Raw genomic sequence first — 16,440 nt, 5'->3', positions numbered from 1 at the left:
AAATCTAAAGTCAGTTAATAGTAATTTTATATACAAACTAGGATTAAATTTTTATACAAAACCCAAATTCTCAAATAAAAATGTAAAGAAATTGATTGTCAAAACATATGAATGAATTTAAATTTAATAGTAATTTAATACATAAATTAGGGTTAAATTTTATAAATAGTCGCGGCGGTCAAAAATATAAAATAATGATTGTCAAAATGGATTCAGATTTAATGATAATTTTATATGCAAATTATGATTAAATAGGTATACTGACCGCTATTTACGGTAAGATAATAATATAATAATATAAAATTTAATTCGTTCAGATTCTTTTTTATGTATGAAAAAAAACGTGAAGAGATGCAATGTATTTCAATTTAATAGTAATTTATGTATAAATTAGGCTTTAAATTTAATTTTTTCAAATATAGATTAAACATAATATTTTAACAAAAGATTAGAACTCAGAAGTTTTAAATTAATTAATTTTTAATAAAACGGTGACTCTATTGTTGTCGTGGAAAAATATTATGGTCTTTTTTATATTTATTTTTAAAAAATTTTAGAATATATTAAAATAATTAATTGTAAATAAATCATGAGGTTGGAGTAAAAATATATAGATTGTGTAATCTTGATTTAGAAGTAAGTCATCAGAAGTGTGATGTATATATTATATGTATATGTATATTATTAATTCATAATGAAGATTAATAAGGTGAGATGAGAATGGAGATTATTAATATTTTTTTTATTAATTATTATTATTATTATTCTTTTTTTTTTTTTTAGAAAGTATCCCATGCTCATGCAAAACCTATAAATATATAATAATATTATGTAAGTACACGAATAGTGAAAAAAATAAATTAGGTTTAATGTTTTTTAAAATAATCTCCAAGTAAATTTCCTGTAATTTATCATAATGAAATTGTATTTTAGTTATGAAACATAGGGCTAGTAGATTCGAAGAAGTATTATATTATTATTATTATTATTTTTTTTTTTTTTGAGAACCTAATGTAATGGGATTAGTACCGGTTTTAGAAATTAATCAAAAACACACCTTAATAATTAATGAGTGCATAAAAAGTGATTTATTATTAGGGATAAAGTTTTGGCATCCCTAGATTTGTTAATTATGTAATAATTAGTATTTTGAGTTTGTAATTTTTTAAGTAAAATAAATTAATATATTTTATTAATTAAGTGATATATGTATATATATATATATAAATATAAATTATTTATCAGTTATGAAACTAAACTGATTAAATGTGGTATCCAAAATTGATTAACATCTCGATTAACAAATAACACACAATAATAAAATGACGTACCAATGATTTATGCAATGAATAGTACATCACTTTCTAAATTTGAAATAGTACATATTGTAAATTTTAGTTACATTTTAAATTTATCATTATCTTATGTTTTATATATGAAGCTATATGCATGTAATTTCTAAATAAATAATATGCGCATGTTTTGAATAAATCATGCATATTTAACTATTTAAATAGTCTACAAAGTAATTAAATAAATCAACCTTATAATTTAAAGTATAAAATCTAAGACATCATATCAAAATAACTAAAAATAATAAATGATTTTCACATAATTTAGATTTATCTGACTCTAAATTGTGAAAACCCAAACTCCCATAAGCATGAATGGACATCACCATGCATTTATAATTTTACTGAACTTAGTACCACCAAACTAAGCAGGATGGAATTAAGCACACAGAGGCAAACATCTGTAAGTTTCCACAGCTAGCTCCATAAATCTCACCACCTGCTGATTGCCATTCGGATCCTCATCGTCAAAAGCCAGCTCCTATTAAAAGGGAAAACAATTATTGGATTTGGAAAACAACTTCAAAACCAATCAAAAGAATGCAGATTTAGCAAACAACTGTTTACCTCCTCCCCACACCTAGCAATATTTGGATATAAAGCTTCAATTAGAGCATCATACTTTGGATCATCTCTCAAAGAAAGCCCGCTTGCACAATGCTTGTGGCAAGCAGGACATTCATTGTTCCTGCAATTATCAACCAAGTTTAGAGATGATTTGCCATCTCAGGCTAACAGCTGCATCAGCACATGTCCAGCGTTGAGAAACTAGCCAATTCATGAAAGAACCTTAAAACATAGTAAACCCTGCTTTTTTGAACCCAAATACAAGATTTTGGATAACAACCTTCATAATACTACCAGACAGAAGCATGTTGAGGAAAATTTTCAGATTAAAAGAACAGTATCTTATGCATACCCTAGTCGTATTGATTTTTCAATACATGCCCTGCAAAAGCGATGCAAGCAGTCGATAGCAGTTCTTGTTTTCTTTATGATTCCTGAAAATGACAAAGGGATGAATTATAACTTTCCGAATAGATTGATAACCAACTTTTATAATATGTGAATCTAGCAGAGATTCAGGATATACTAAGCACAGTCAGCCAAAACCTTCAAAAAATAACTAGCATTGTTGAAATTGTTGAATATTAACCTCTGAGTTAGAAACCCACAGAACAAAAATGATTTAAATTAAGCTAATTACGCCCTAAATATACTTACATCTGGAAATTTTTCGCATATGTAAATTAAAATCTGCACATTCATATGTTTCTCTGCAATTTATATGTAATTCTATAAACAAAATACAAATTCTATAAACAAAGACAAACAAACTGGGATTTCCTTTTGCATGCTAATTCTATAAGCAAAATACAAATTTATCCGCATGATAGTGAATAAAACTTAATAAATGGTACACTTAGGTTAATTCAAGAAATTAACTAATGTCAGACAAAAAAAAACTAGCTAGAGAAGCACATCCTTACAAATGTTAGGTAATTTGAGAATCACATATTTGTTAAATGCCCAATTGTTATCAAAAGACTTTTTGCTTGAAAAGCACCAGATAGAGAAGGGGAAAAAGAGACAGAAGCTGAGATTTTACCTTGCCTGTTAATTCTATAAACAAAATACAAGTCGTTCAGATAATATTACTAGCTAACTTAACATATCGTCACTTTTTATTGTTTTTTAAAAAGAACTTAATATATGGTATATGCGGGTTAAAGAAACTAAACGATGATTAGACAAAAGGATCAGATCAAACAAGATTCAGAAGAAAAAGTACCAAGACAAATTGGGCACTGTATTTCCTTACGAATTTCAGATAGTTCTACGAGCACATATCTGCAAGAGAAACCACAAATGTAAAATGAACCTTATAGATTTTAAAAATAGAAGAGCAACACACCAGTGGGCATAAAAAAATTGCTTGGTGAAAATAATACAAAAGTCCTATGAGGATAGGTTTCTGGAAAATGCAGGATAAAAATTAACAAGATACTGATTGCACTCATAATTCTTTTTTCTACTATCTTCCTTGACCAAGTTCAGCTAAACTGTGAAGAAGATACTAATTATAATTCTAGTATTTTATTTCTACTAAAACTTTTAATAGATATTAACTTAACAAGAAATCAATATAATAGGCTCCGGTATGCGCTTCAAATTTTTGCTCCTAATACATTTTGAGTACAGGAAGTCTTGAGACGATAAATGGACGACGACTGAAAGCTTGCACACCTAGACTTGCATCTGTTTTCCACTAGACATGATTCTTCTATGAGGAGGGTTTTTTAGTGAAAAAATAAAAAAAAAAGTGAAGTGTCCCCAGAAATATCTCTATGTTGTTTTAAACAGAAACATTCAAAAGAGTAAATATCACGTATTACAGTTCATACGAGTTATAACTGCTAGTGAGAAAGCTAGTTTAAACAATTCCTTACAATTTGGTTCTAAATTCACGTAGAAATAAAAATCATTTCTTTAGAGAATAAGTAATAATCATTTACTAATAAAGAATATATATCAATTCTGGATTCAGAAGCCAGAGAGCATATGGTCCTAAAAGAATGCTGTATAGGATCAGAACCAGCAAGGCCCATAGCCAACTGAAATAAGGCAATTAGCACAATGAGATATCAGCAGATCAAATTGATGCTTTATAAAAACTTACAAGAACAGAGAAAGTAGAGACAGTTTTGAAATTGGATGTAGTCTGCAGAGCTGTAACTCATTGCATATGACAGCCAAACAACCACTACCAAAAATTCAAGCATTTTCCAAAGGCCAAAAAGACACTATTCCTAGGTACAAAAAAGAATAATACCCAGTAATTTTTTTTCTTTATTTTAGAATGGAGATTTTCACCAGAAAGGATAAGAAAGAGAAGATTTTTTTTTTTCTTTTAAAAAAGAATCTTTTCAATCATGCAAATCATACGTGATTTTCTCGCTTTTCAAGATGCAACTAGATACAGTATTTGCTAAAGCCCATAAGTGAGATAATAACAAGAGAAAGAAAACCTAATCACTAATGAACCATTTGGTGTAACCATTAGCAAGACCATATTATTATAATATCTTGGACCATATTGCAGGTTTCTTTCTTTATTATTCTATCAACTCGATTATTTCAGGATGTCCAGAAGGTAATGAATGATTGATGGAAGCTGTCATATATTGGCTAGTTGAGACAGAGAAAGGAAAAGGCAGTACAACCAAGTTTATTCTGTAAACTAGCAGAGAAAATTCGTATCAGATTCGACACAAAATTTAACCAAATCATGAAAAAGGCAGTCTGTGACAGGCAATACGCAATCTCCACATATATTTCATATGCTACTATCCACTCAGTCAATGAACTGTTAAAGGATCAATAAACATTACTGATTCTAGATGAGACCTCCTTTGTCAGAGAGGAGAACCCATCATACATAAACTTCCAAAGCAAAGTGCTGCATTCAGATTAGTTAAGTAAAATTTGAAGTGGAGCTGAAGTATTGAAACCAATACAGTCATATAGATTCATAATATTTTTCCTCAGTTAGGTGACTCAAAAGAACTTTTTGAACTAACATGCATCCTAACATGCGCGAGCTAACAGTTAAAGATTCAATGCCATGTTGTCAAATCGCAGAAGCAGAGGAACTTCCTCAAAATAAAGGAAATAAAACCAATAATCAAGCTATTGATTATTGGTTTTATTTCCTTTATTTTGTACAAAATAACAAAAAGAGCCTTTAGAGGATTAAATCTCCCTGCTACAGGATTAAAGAAAATTGTTCCAAGAGTCACAGTCTCTTGATGCCTTTCAGACGTCCCCATACAATTTTTTATAGTTTGAAGGAAAAAAAAAACAATCAAGCTGGAAAATTTTTGCTCATTTTTCAGATAAAAAAAAGAATATCATAAACAAGGCACCAAGGGGAAGCCATCCCTGTACAAAGGTAATTTACGCATGAGAGGAAGTCAAAAATATTAAGAAGCCTTTCTAGATCTTCGCCATCTAGTTCCTTGGCCAGATTATGTCCACAAACAAATCTGTAACTAAAGGAAAACCACGTTAACATGAACAATCATATGCAAAGTTGAATTTCGGTTGAGTGAAAACAAGAGAGATGCGAACTCGGAGCATGAACAATACATGGATCGCGACATGCAAAGGTAATTCACGCATTATATCAAACCAGCCACAGGGAATATTAAGTCCAAGTAAAGGCAACACCAAATTTCTTATGCTTAAAAATAAAGAGAGATGCGAACTCGGAGCATGAAAAATACATGGATCGCGACATGCAAAGGTAATTCACGCATTTTATCAAACCAGCCACAAGGAATATTAAGTCCAAGTAAAGACAACACCAAATTTCTTATGCTTAAAAATAAGAACACAACACCAATCCCTCAACCCCACCCCACGCTACAGCTACAGCCATGAAAACTTATCAACAGTTAAATCAAAAGAATGCTCGTAAAAAATGGAAAAGATGCTCGTCAATATGAAAAATACAGCGAACCAATTGAAAAAAAAAAGAGCAAAACAAACACAAATCGGTGGTAGTACAGCGAGAAATTTAAAAAATAGCACGATCCACGAGAATGAGACGAAGAGAGATAGAGAGAGTACTCGGATTCCTCCGGCGGTGAACGCGTCTGTGCAGACATTTCTACCTCCCTTCGCTGATTTTGAGGCTGATGTTAGAGAGAAGCGGGTAGTTAAAAAAAGGTGATGTATTGGAAGATTGTGTATCTTTATAATAGGGGTGGGGGTTTAATAGTAATTTTATATACAAATTAGTGTTAAACTTTTATAAAAAATGTCAAATTCTTAAATAAAGATAAAATTAAATAATTATTAAAATGTGGAAATTAATTTAATTTTAATAATAATTTTATATGCAAATTAAGATTAAATATTCATTATAAACGTTATTCATAGTTAGATAGTAATATAATAATATATAATTTAATTCGTTCAGATTTTTTAACTAAATTAAGAAAACGTATGAAAAAATTTGAAAAAATACAATATATTTACTTTTTTGTTTGAAATCGTAGCGGTCAAATTCTTAAATAAAGATGTAAATAAATAACTGTCAAAATGCGTGAATTAAATTGATTCATTATTAATTTTATATATAATTTATAGTTAAATATTTATATTTACCTCTATCCATGATTAAATAGTAATATAATAATATAAAATTTAATTCGTTCAGATTTTTTTATCATATTAAAAAAAGTGTGAGAAAAATATGAAGAAGTACACTGTATTTAATTATTGTAGGAAATTACGACGGTCAAATTTTTATATAAAAATATAAATAAATGATTATTAAAACGCGTGAACTTATTTTAATTTACTAATAATTTTATATGTAATTTATAATTAAATATTTATATTGACAGTTTATATATAGTTAATAATAATATAATACTATAAAATTTAATTTATAATTTAATTCGTTCAGAATTTTTTTATCAGATTAAGAAGATGTGTAAGAAAAATATGAAGAGGTACACGGTATTTAAATTTAATGATAACTTATCTACAAGTTAGGATCTAAATGTTTATTATTTTAATAATTTTCAAATATGGATTAAACATTGATCAAAGGTTATAACTTTGAAGTTTTGAATTTATCAATTTTAATAAAATAAAATGGTGACTTTAGAAAAATATTATGGTTTGTTTTATGATTTGTTTTTAATAAATTTAGAAATTATAAAAAAATAATAATTAATTGTAAATAATATATAAAACATGACGTAGTGTGAAAATATATATAGATCATGTAATCTTGATTTAGAAGTAAGGCATCAGAAGCGCGATGTACATATGTATATGTATATGTATATGTATATGTGTATGTATATTATTAATTCATAGTGAAGATTAATATGGTGAGATGAGAATGGAGATGTCACGGCAATTATATAAACTACTCCACCTTCACGTGTTTTTTGAGAAGATATCCCATGCTCTTGCAAAACCTATAAATATATAATATTATATACGTAAATCTTCAAGTAAATTTCGTGTAATTTATCACAATGAAATGCCATGTTATTTATGAAACTCTGTGTTAGTAGATTCGAGCAAGTACTTACAATATTTTATTTCTTTTTTGAGCACGTAAATATAATGGGATAAGTTCTGGTTATAGAAATTAATTAAAAACACACATTAAACAATTAATGAGTCCATAAAAAGTGATTTATTATTAGGGATCCCCCAATTTGTTAATTATGTAATAATTATTAGGGACTAGTCCACTCGTGTATTTTAGTATAGATCAAAATATTAACATTTTCATTAAAAAATGACACGTAAATATACCAATGCAAACTCTTGTAGAAATATAAATAAAATGAAATAGCAATCATTCATCCAAATCAAGTTCATATAGGTTCTTCCATCACTAACTGAACCAGAAACCTATTGCCTTCAGAATCAAAAGTTCAAACAGAAAATCAACAGAACCAACAGCAAATTCCTAAACCGCAATAACAAGTAAATAACCACGGAGGTGGTCAGCATATCACCATCTGTTTATTATTTTACTGAACTAAGCAGGATGGAATTAAGCACACAGAGGCAAACATCTGTAAGTTTCCACAGCTAGCTCCATAAATCTCACCACCTGCTGATTGCCATTCGGATCCTCATCGTCAAAAGCCAGCTCCTATTAAAAGGGAAAACAATTATTGGATTTGGAAAACAACTTCAAAACCAATCAAAAGAATGCAGATTTAGCAAACAACTGTTTACCTCCTCCCCACACCTAGCAATATTTGGATATAAAGCTTCAATTAGAGCATCATACTTTGGATCATCTCTCAAAGAAAGCCCGCTTGCACAATGCTTGTGGCAAGCAGGACATTCATTGTTCCTGCAATTATCAACCAAGTTTAGAGATGATTTGCCATCTCAGGCTAACAGCTGCATCAGCACATGTCCAGCGTTGAGAAACTAGCCAATTCATGAAAGAACCTTAAAACATAGTAAACCCTGCTTTTTTGAACCCAAATACAAGATTTTGGATAACAACCTTCATAATACTACCAGACAGAAGCATGTTGAGGAAAATTTTCAGATTAAAAGAACAGTATCTTATGCATACCCTAGTCGTATTGATTTTTCAATACATGCCCTGCAAAAGCGATGCAAGCAGTCGATAGCAGTTCTTGTTTTCTTTATGATTCCTGAAAATGACAAAGGGATGAATTATAACTTTCCGAATAGATTGATAACCAACTTTTATAATATGTGAATCTAGCAGAGATTCAGGATATACTAAGCACAGTCAGCCAAAACCTTCAAAAAATAACTAGCATTGTTGAAATTGTTGAATATTAACCTCTGAGTTAGAAACCCACAGAACAAAAATGATTTAAATTAAGCTAATTACGCCCTAAATATACTTACATCTGGAAATTTTTCGCATATGTAAATTAAAATCTGCACATTCATATGTTTCTCTGCAATTTATATGTAATTCTATAAACAAAATACAAATTCTATAAACAAAGACAAACAAACTGGGATTTCCTTTTGCATGCAAATTCTATAACCAAAATACAAATTTATCCAGATGATAGTGAATAAAATACATTTAGGTTAATTCAAGAAATTAACTCTTATCAGACAAAAAAACTAGCTAGAGAAGTACATCCTTACAAATGTTCGGTAATTTGAGAATCACATATTTGTTAAATGCCCAATTGTTATCAAAAGACTTTTTGCTTGAAAAGTACCAGATAGAGAAGGGGAAAAAGAGACAAAAGTTAGACATTTTACCTTGCCTGTTAACTCTATAAACAAAATACAATTCATTCTGATAATATTACTAGCTAACTTAATATATCGTCACTTTTTATTTTTTTAAAAAAAGAACTTAATATACGCAGGTTAAAGAAACTAAACTATGATTAGACAAAAGGATCAGATCAAACAAGATTCAGAAGAAAAAGTACCAAGACAAATTGGGCACTGTATTTCCTTACGAATTTCAGATAGTTCTACGAGCACATATCTGCAAGAGAAACCACAAATGTAAAATGAACTTTATAGAGTTTAAAAATAGAAGAGCAACACACCAGTGGGTATAAAAAAATTGCTGGGTGAAAATAATACAAAAGTCCTATGAGGATAGGTTTCTAGAAAATTCAGGATACAAATAAAAAAGATACTGACTGCACTCATAATTCTTTTTTCTACTATCTTCCTTGACCAAGTTCAGCTAAACTGTGAAGAAGATACTAATTGTAATTCTAATATTTTATTTCTCCTAAAACTTTTAATAGATATTAACTTAACAAGAAATCAATATAATAGGCTCCGGTATGTGCTTCAAATTTTTGCTCCTAATACATTTTGAGTACAGGAAGTCTTGAGACGATAAATGGACGACTGAAAGCTTGCACACCTAGACTTGCATTTGTTTTCCACTAGACATGATTCTTCTATGAGGAGGGTTTTTTAGTGAAAAAATGAAAAAAAGTGAAGTGTCCCCAGAAATATCTCTATGCTGCTTTAAACAGAAACATTCAAAAGAGTAAATATCACGTATTACAGTTCATACGAGTCATAACTCCCGGTGAGAAAGCTAGTTTAAACAATTCCTTACAATTTGGTTCTAAATTCACGTAGAAATAAAAATCATTTCTTTAGAGAATAAGTAATAATCATTTACTAATAAAGAATATATATCAATTCTGGATTCAGAAGCCAGAGAGCATATGGTCCTAAAAGAATGCTGTATAGGATCAGAACCATCAAGACTTATAGCCAGCGGAAATAAGGCAATTAGCACAATGAGATATTAGCAGATCAAATTGGTGCTTCATAAAAACTTACAAGAACAGAGAAAGTAGAGACAGTTTTGAAATTGGATGTAGTCTGCAGAGCTGTAACTCATTGCATATGACAGCCAAACAACCACTACCAAAAATTCAAGCATTTTCCAAAGGCCAAAAAGACACTATTCCTAGGTACAAAAAAGAATAATACCCAGTAATTTTTTTTCTTTATTTTATAATGGAGATTTTCACCAGCAAGGATAAGAAAGAGGAGGTTTTTTTTTCTTTTTAAAAAGAATCTTTTCAATCATGCAAATCATACGTGATTTTCTTGCTTTTCAGGATGCAACTAGATACAGTATTTGCTAAAGCCCATAAGTGAGATAATAACAAGAGAAAGAAAACCTAATCACTAATGAACCATTTGGTGTAACCATTAGCAAGGCCATCTTATTATAATATCTTAGACCGTATTGCAGGTTTCTTTCTTTATTCCTCTATCAACTCGATTATTTCAGGATGTCCAGAAGGTAATGATTGATGGAATCTGTCATATATTGGCTAGTTGAGACAGAGAAAGGAAAAGGCAGTACAACCAAGTTCATTCTGTAAACTAGCAGAGAAAATTCATATCAGATTCGACACAAAATTTAACCAAATCATGAAAAAGGCAGTCTGTGACAGGCAATACGCAATCTCCACATATATTTCATATGCTACTATCCACTCAGTCAAATGAACTGTTAAAGGATCAATAAACATTACTGATTCTAGATGAGACCTCCTTTGTGAGAGAGGAGAACCCATCATACATAAACTTCCAAAGCAAAATGCTTCATTCAGATTAGTTAAGTAAAATTTGATGTGGAGCTGAAGTATTGAAACCAATACAGTCATATAGATTCATAATATTTTTCCCCAGTTAGGTGACTCAAAAGAACTTTCAGAACTAACATGCATCCTAACATGCTCGAGCTAGCAGTTAAAGATTCAATGCCATGTTGTCAAATCGCAGAAGCAGAGGAACTTCCTCAAAATAAAGGAAATAAAATCAATAATCAAGCTATTGATTATTTTGTGGTTATTTGCTACAAAATAACAAAAAGAGCCTTTAGAGGATTAAATCTCCCTGCTACAGGATTAAAGAAAATTGGTCCAAGAGTCACAGTCTCTTGATGCCTTTCAGACGTCCCCATACAATTTTTTATAGTTTGAAGGAAAAAAAAAACAATCAAGCTGGAAAATTTTTGCTCATTTTTCAGATAAAAAAAAGAATATCATAAACAAGGCACCAAGGGGAAGCCATCCCTGTACAAAGGTAATTTACGCATGAGAGGAAGTCAAAATATTAAAAAGCCTCCCTAGATCTTCGCCATCTAGTTCCTTGGCCAGATTATGTCCACAAACAAACAAGTGGACTAAACGGCAGCTATTCTGCTTATACTAAAATGACAGAAAAATTTGCAGCATTCTTCGTATTAAATCAGTAACTAAAGGAAAACCACGTTAACATGAACAATCATATGCAAAGTTGAATTTCGGTTGAGTGAAAACAAGAGAGATGCGAACTCGGAGCATGAACAATACATGGATCGCGACATGCAAAAGTAATTCACGCATTATATCAAACCAGCCACAAGGAATATTAAGTCCAAGTAAAGGCAACACCAAATTTCTTATGCTTAAAAATAAGAACACAACACCAATCCCTCACCCCCACCCCACGCTACAGCTACAGCCACGAAAACTTACCAACGGTTAAATCAAAAGAATGCTCGTAAAAAATGGAAAAGATGCTCGTCAATATGAAAAATACAGCGAACCAATTGAAAAAAAAAAAGAGCAAAACAAACACAAATCGGTGGTGGTACAGCGAGAAATTTAAAAAATAGCACGATCCACGAGAATGAGACGAAGAGAGAAAGAGAGAGTACTCGGATTCCGCCTGCGGTGAACGCTCCTGTGCAGACATTGCGACCTCCCTCTGCTGATTTTGAGGCTGATGTTAGAGAGAAACGGGTAGTTAAAAAAAGGTGATATATTGGAAGATTGTGTATCTTTATAATAGGGCTTGGGGTTTAATAGTAATTTAAATACAAATTAATGTTAAATTTTTATACGAAATGTCAAATTCTTAAATAAAAATATAAATAATTAATTATTAAAATGTGCAAATTAATTTAATTTTAATAATAATTTTATATGCAAATTAAGGTTAAATATTCATTATAAATGTTATTCATAGTTAGATAGTAATATAATAATATATAATTTAATTCGTTCAGATTTTTTAACTAGATTAAGAAAACGTGTGAAAAAATTTGAAGAAATACAATGTATTTAATTTTTTATTTGAAATCGTAGCGGTCAAATTCTTAAATAAAGATGTAAATAAATAATTGTCAAAATGCGTGAATTAATTTTAGTTTATTAATAATTTTATATTTAATTTATACTAGACCAAGAAAACGTGTGAGAGAAATGTGGATAGGTTCACCGTATTTAAATTTAATGATAATTTATCTATAAGTTAGAATCTAAATTATAACGACTCTGAAAATATTTAAAAAATAATGATAATTAAAGTGCAGAATCGAAATAAATGTTTAAGGTTTACATTCTTTATACAATAACTAAAGTACCAATTAGTGTTCTAGAATTCACTATTTTAAAAGAAATACAAAAAAATAAGGAAATGAATGGAAAATAAAAAAAAAATAAAAAAAACTAGCATTCTAATCGCAACCCTCTTGCGGATCGGGTTCTAAACCATTATCCTCTTGATCTGAAATGGTTAAATAAGGGATGAGCTACACTAGCTTAGTAAGAATATCACACGATATCACCGACACAAAAACAAAAATTGGTAGAAAAAAATAAAAAAAAAACTAATTGAGCACTAAATTAAGCAACTTCATTTATCAATAATAAAACCATTAACTGTTCAATTACCGCAGTGAGATTTACAAAAAATAACTTATAGAAAATAATAACATTATATATATCATGATTCTGATATAATTAGTAACATATCACATATTATACTTTCACATTCAAATCATCAAACAATAATTGCCCCTTTTTCTACCAGCCTGCTGGTATCAATGGGGGTTCATAGGGATGTCTCCACTACACGTAAACTTTTTTCTTTAACATTCTCAATTATGGGCCGTCTCCATACCTCATCCGGTATAAGTACTAAATTACCAAACCTCAATACCCCGTCTGGTATGAGAGTAAAGCGGGTCGTCCTCATACCCCGTCTGGTATGAGCACCAAGTTATCAAGTCTTCATACCACGTCCGGTATGAGACACGTTCACGGTAGGATTTCCTGTGTACCCGGTCCATCCACCATCTCTCAGGATATTCAGTAAGGCTACCATTTCATCCAGTCACTTAATCACACAAGCTTTCTGTTACCTTTAACCTCCATTTCTCCAATTCAACCATAAACACGTAAAACAACAATATATGTATTCAAAGCTATAAAATAAATCAATAAGGCATTATCATGCATTTAAATTGTAAAAATAATTAACAGAAATTAATAGAGAATAGTTTCATATTCTGACTCCATTAGCAATCCATAATTAATCATGAACATTTTCTAATTATACAAAATACCGTATTTATTGTTAATTAGACTTTAATTCTATAACAGAGAATATGGTGAGGGATTCTTACTCAATTTGATGTCTGAAAGACTAAACTGTTGACTGCGCCCCACTGGCGGTCTCCAAGTTCCCCGAATTTTTTTTCGGAAATCAAAACGTGCTATAAATACCTACAAATGTCCTAAATAAACCATAAATCAGTCTTAGGGTCAATTTTGGCAAATTTTAAAATTTTGGCACAGCAGCTCCGTCGTGCTTCGGGCGACGGCGGTCTACCTCGGATCGGCTATTTTCGGCTGAATTCAGCCGATTTTGCATCAATCCCTGCGAGAAAACATGTTAAGGGACCTCAGTTGGTCGGAAAAACACAAAAAACCAAAACTCACTAGCGGGGGCTCTCCGGTGCGGCGGCTCCTCCGGCTCACATTATAGTAGGGTTTTTTTGCTCTAGTTAACCTATAGAGAAGGAAACGGTGATCACAACGGCAAAAAAATTACGCAGAACAGAAATCGAAAAGGGCCTCGTTGCAGGCATTTTGTAGAATTTCATGTGATGGCACCGCCGGGCTTTGCCCTCATTTTTCGGCCAATCGGCTAGTTCTTTTACTTTGATTTGGTCATGAGTATGTTTAAAATTGAATTATGAGCAAAAATTTTTTTTTTCCTCTTTTGGCAGTCGGAAAGGGCTCTGGCGTGGTGGCAGTTTCCTTCCCGGTGGCTAGGTCTTCTTCTCCGGCTAAGGAGTTTGGTGGCTAGGGTTAGGGTTTGGTGTGGATGGGGGTTATCCGTCTGCTTTTGATATGGGTCGTCCATTACGTTTGACATGGACCGTCCGATCGCGATTAAATAGGGAGTAAATTTAGGCCGTTCATCGCGATCCAATATGGACCGTTCATCGTGATCTAATCTGAACCGTCCAATCACGTTGGGGGAGAGAACGCATCTAGGTCGTTTGCATGCGCGGGAACAGATCTGAGCCTTTTGATCGCAAGCGCAAGGATCGCCCGCATGGCCTCCCGCGTGGCACCGTATCAGCGTCCGCTACCACGCGGCGCGTCCTGATTCGTCAGGGCTGCTGACCGGGCATCCTACGTGATGAAACTTCTCTAAATTGTATTTTGACCTCTGGTTTTTTATTTTTCTTTCAAAAATACTCTTATAACCCAAATTTTCACCCCTTCTCTCTAAAATTATTTTCAATTTAATCCTTCATTAATTTTACTTCATTTTTACTCTAAATTAAAATTAAAAAATTAAAAAATAAAGAAATTATATTTATAATTAATTCCTAAATTACATTAAAAATTAATTTAGGATATTACAACTCTCCCCCCTTAAAAGAAATTTTGTCCCTCAAATTTGTCTCTCTTACTCTCAATCAAACAGTTGGGGATATTTGACTCTCTTACTCTCAATCAAACAGTTGGGGATATTTGACTCTCTTACTCTCGATGTGTGATTCTGCCATAGAACCTTAACAAATGAAATTTTTTGGTTGCGGAGTAATATGCTATTTTGGTCCACAATGCCGACCGGGACTTCTTCATATGATAGATCCTCCAGGAGTGAAAGAGGCTCGTGGGCCAAGACATGAGAGAGGTCCAGGTTGTACTTGCGTAGCATGGACACATGAAACATATTATGGATCCTGAAAAGTTCTAGAGGCAGTGCCAGTCTGTAGGACGATTCTAATTCTGTCTAAGATTTCAAATAGTCCAATAAATCGAGGATTAAGTTTTCCCCTCTTGTCGAACCTACTGATTTCTTTGAAATGAGTGACTTTAAGGAACACCCGATCGCCTTTCTCAAATTCCAAGTCCCTCCTCTGGGTGTCTGCATAACTCTTTTGCCTGCTCTGAGCCGTCTGAATGTTCTTCCTGATCTTAGCTATTTTGGTTGTAGTTCCCTCTGCGAGATCTGGGCTAAACAGTTTTCTATCACCCACTTATTCCTAATATATCAGCGATCTGCATGAGCGGTCATACAACGCCTCATACGGAGCCATGTCAATACTTGCTTGGTAGTTGTTGTTGCAGGCGAATTCTATCAGGGATAGATGGTCATTTTAATGGCCCCCAAAGTCAAGAACATAAGCTTGGAGCATATTCTCAAGTGTGCAGATTATCCTTTCTGACTGCCCATCGGTGTGAGGGTAAAATGCAGTATTAATGGACAGTTTTATCTTCATAGCTTGCTGAAGGCTAGACCAAAATCGAGAAGTGAACTTGGGGTCCCTATCGGACACTACTGTCACTGCCACTGCATGTAATCTGACTATTTTCCAGATATATATTTTTGTCAACTTATCTAAGGGATCGATCATCCTGATGGCCAAGAAGTGGGAGGACTTGATAAGTCGGTCAATAATTACCTAGATGACATCATATCTTAAGCGTGCCTTAGGTAATCCTGTCACAAAATCCATGATGATATGTTCCCACTTCCACTCTGAAATTAGTAATGGCTAAATAGCCCACCTGGGCGTTGGTGCTTTGCCTTGACTTGCTGAAATATTAAACACTTAGAAACAAAGTCAACTATATCTCTTTTCATCCCATTCTATGAAAATCGAAATCGCATACTTTGGTACATCTTAGTACTTTCGGGATGCATATCAAACTTTGAGTTATGAGCTTCTGTCATAATGTCCATTTTTAACTCACTG

General features: G+C 32.0%; 2 protein-coding genes across 2 annotated transcripts; both read right to left on the bottom strand.

Annotated features, from left to right (window-relative positions):
- Positions 1-1,480: 1,480 nt before the first annotated feature.
- LOC110811979 (putative E3 ubiquitin-protein ligase RING1a) lies at positions 1,481-6,115 on the bottom strand. The gene is made up of 5 exons (XM_022038616.2): positions 5,985-6,115; positions 3,145-3,203; positions 2,272-2,353; positions 1,920-2,040; positions 1,481-1,833 (listed from the first exon to the last, which is right to left on the bottom strand). The coding sequence occupies exons 1-5, from the start codon at positions 6,020-6,022 to the stop codon at positions 1,732-1,734; spliced, it is 402 nt and encodes a 133-aa protein (XP_021894308.1). The 5' UTR covers positions 6,023-6,115; the 3' UTR covers positions 1,481-1,731.
- A 1,579-nt stretch (positions 6,116-7,694) lies between these two features.
- Positions 7,695-12,248, bottom strand: LOC148266661 (putative E3 ubiquitin-protein ligase RING1a). Its single transcript, XM_088215468.1, has 5 exons — positions 12,094-12,248; positions 9,335-9,393; positions 8,482-8,563; positions 8,130-8,250; positions 7,695-8,043 (listed from the first exon to the last, which is right to left on the bottom strand). The coding sequence occupies exons 1-5, from the start codon at positions 12,129-12,131 to the stop codon at positions 7,942-7,944; spliced, it is 402 nt and encodes a 133-aa protein (XP_088071594.1). The 5' UTR covers positions 12,132-12,248; the 3' UTR covers positions 7,695-7,941.
- Positions 12,249-16,440: the final 4,192 nt, after the last annotated feature.

Source organism: Carica papaya, chromosome 3, assembly GCF_054855325.1.
Source record: "Carica papaya isolate Zhongbai chromosome 3, ASM5485532v1, whole genome shotgun sequence".
NCBI lineage: Eukaryota > Viridiplantae > Streptophyta > Magnoliopsida > Brassicales > Caricaceae > Carica > Carica papaya.
This window is presented reverse-complemented; position numbering and strand designations above follow the sequence as displayed.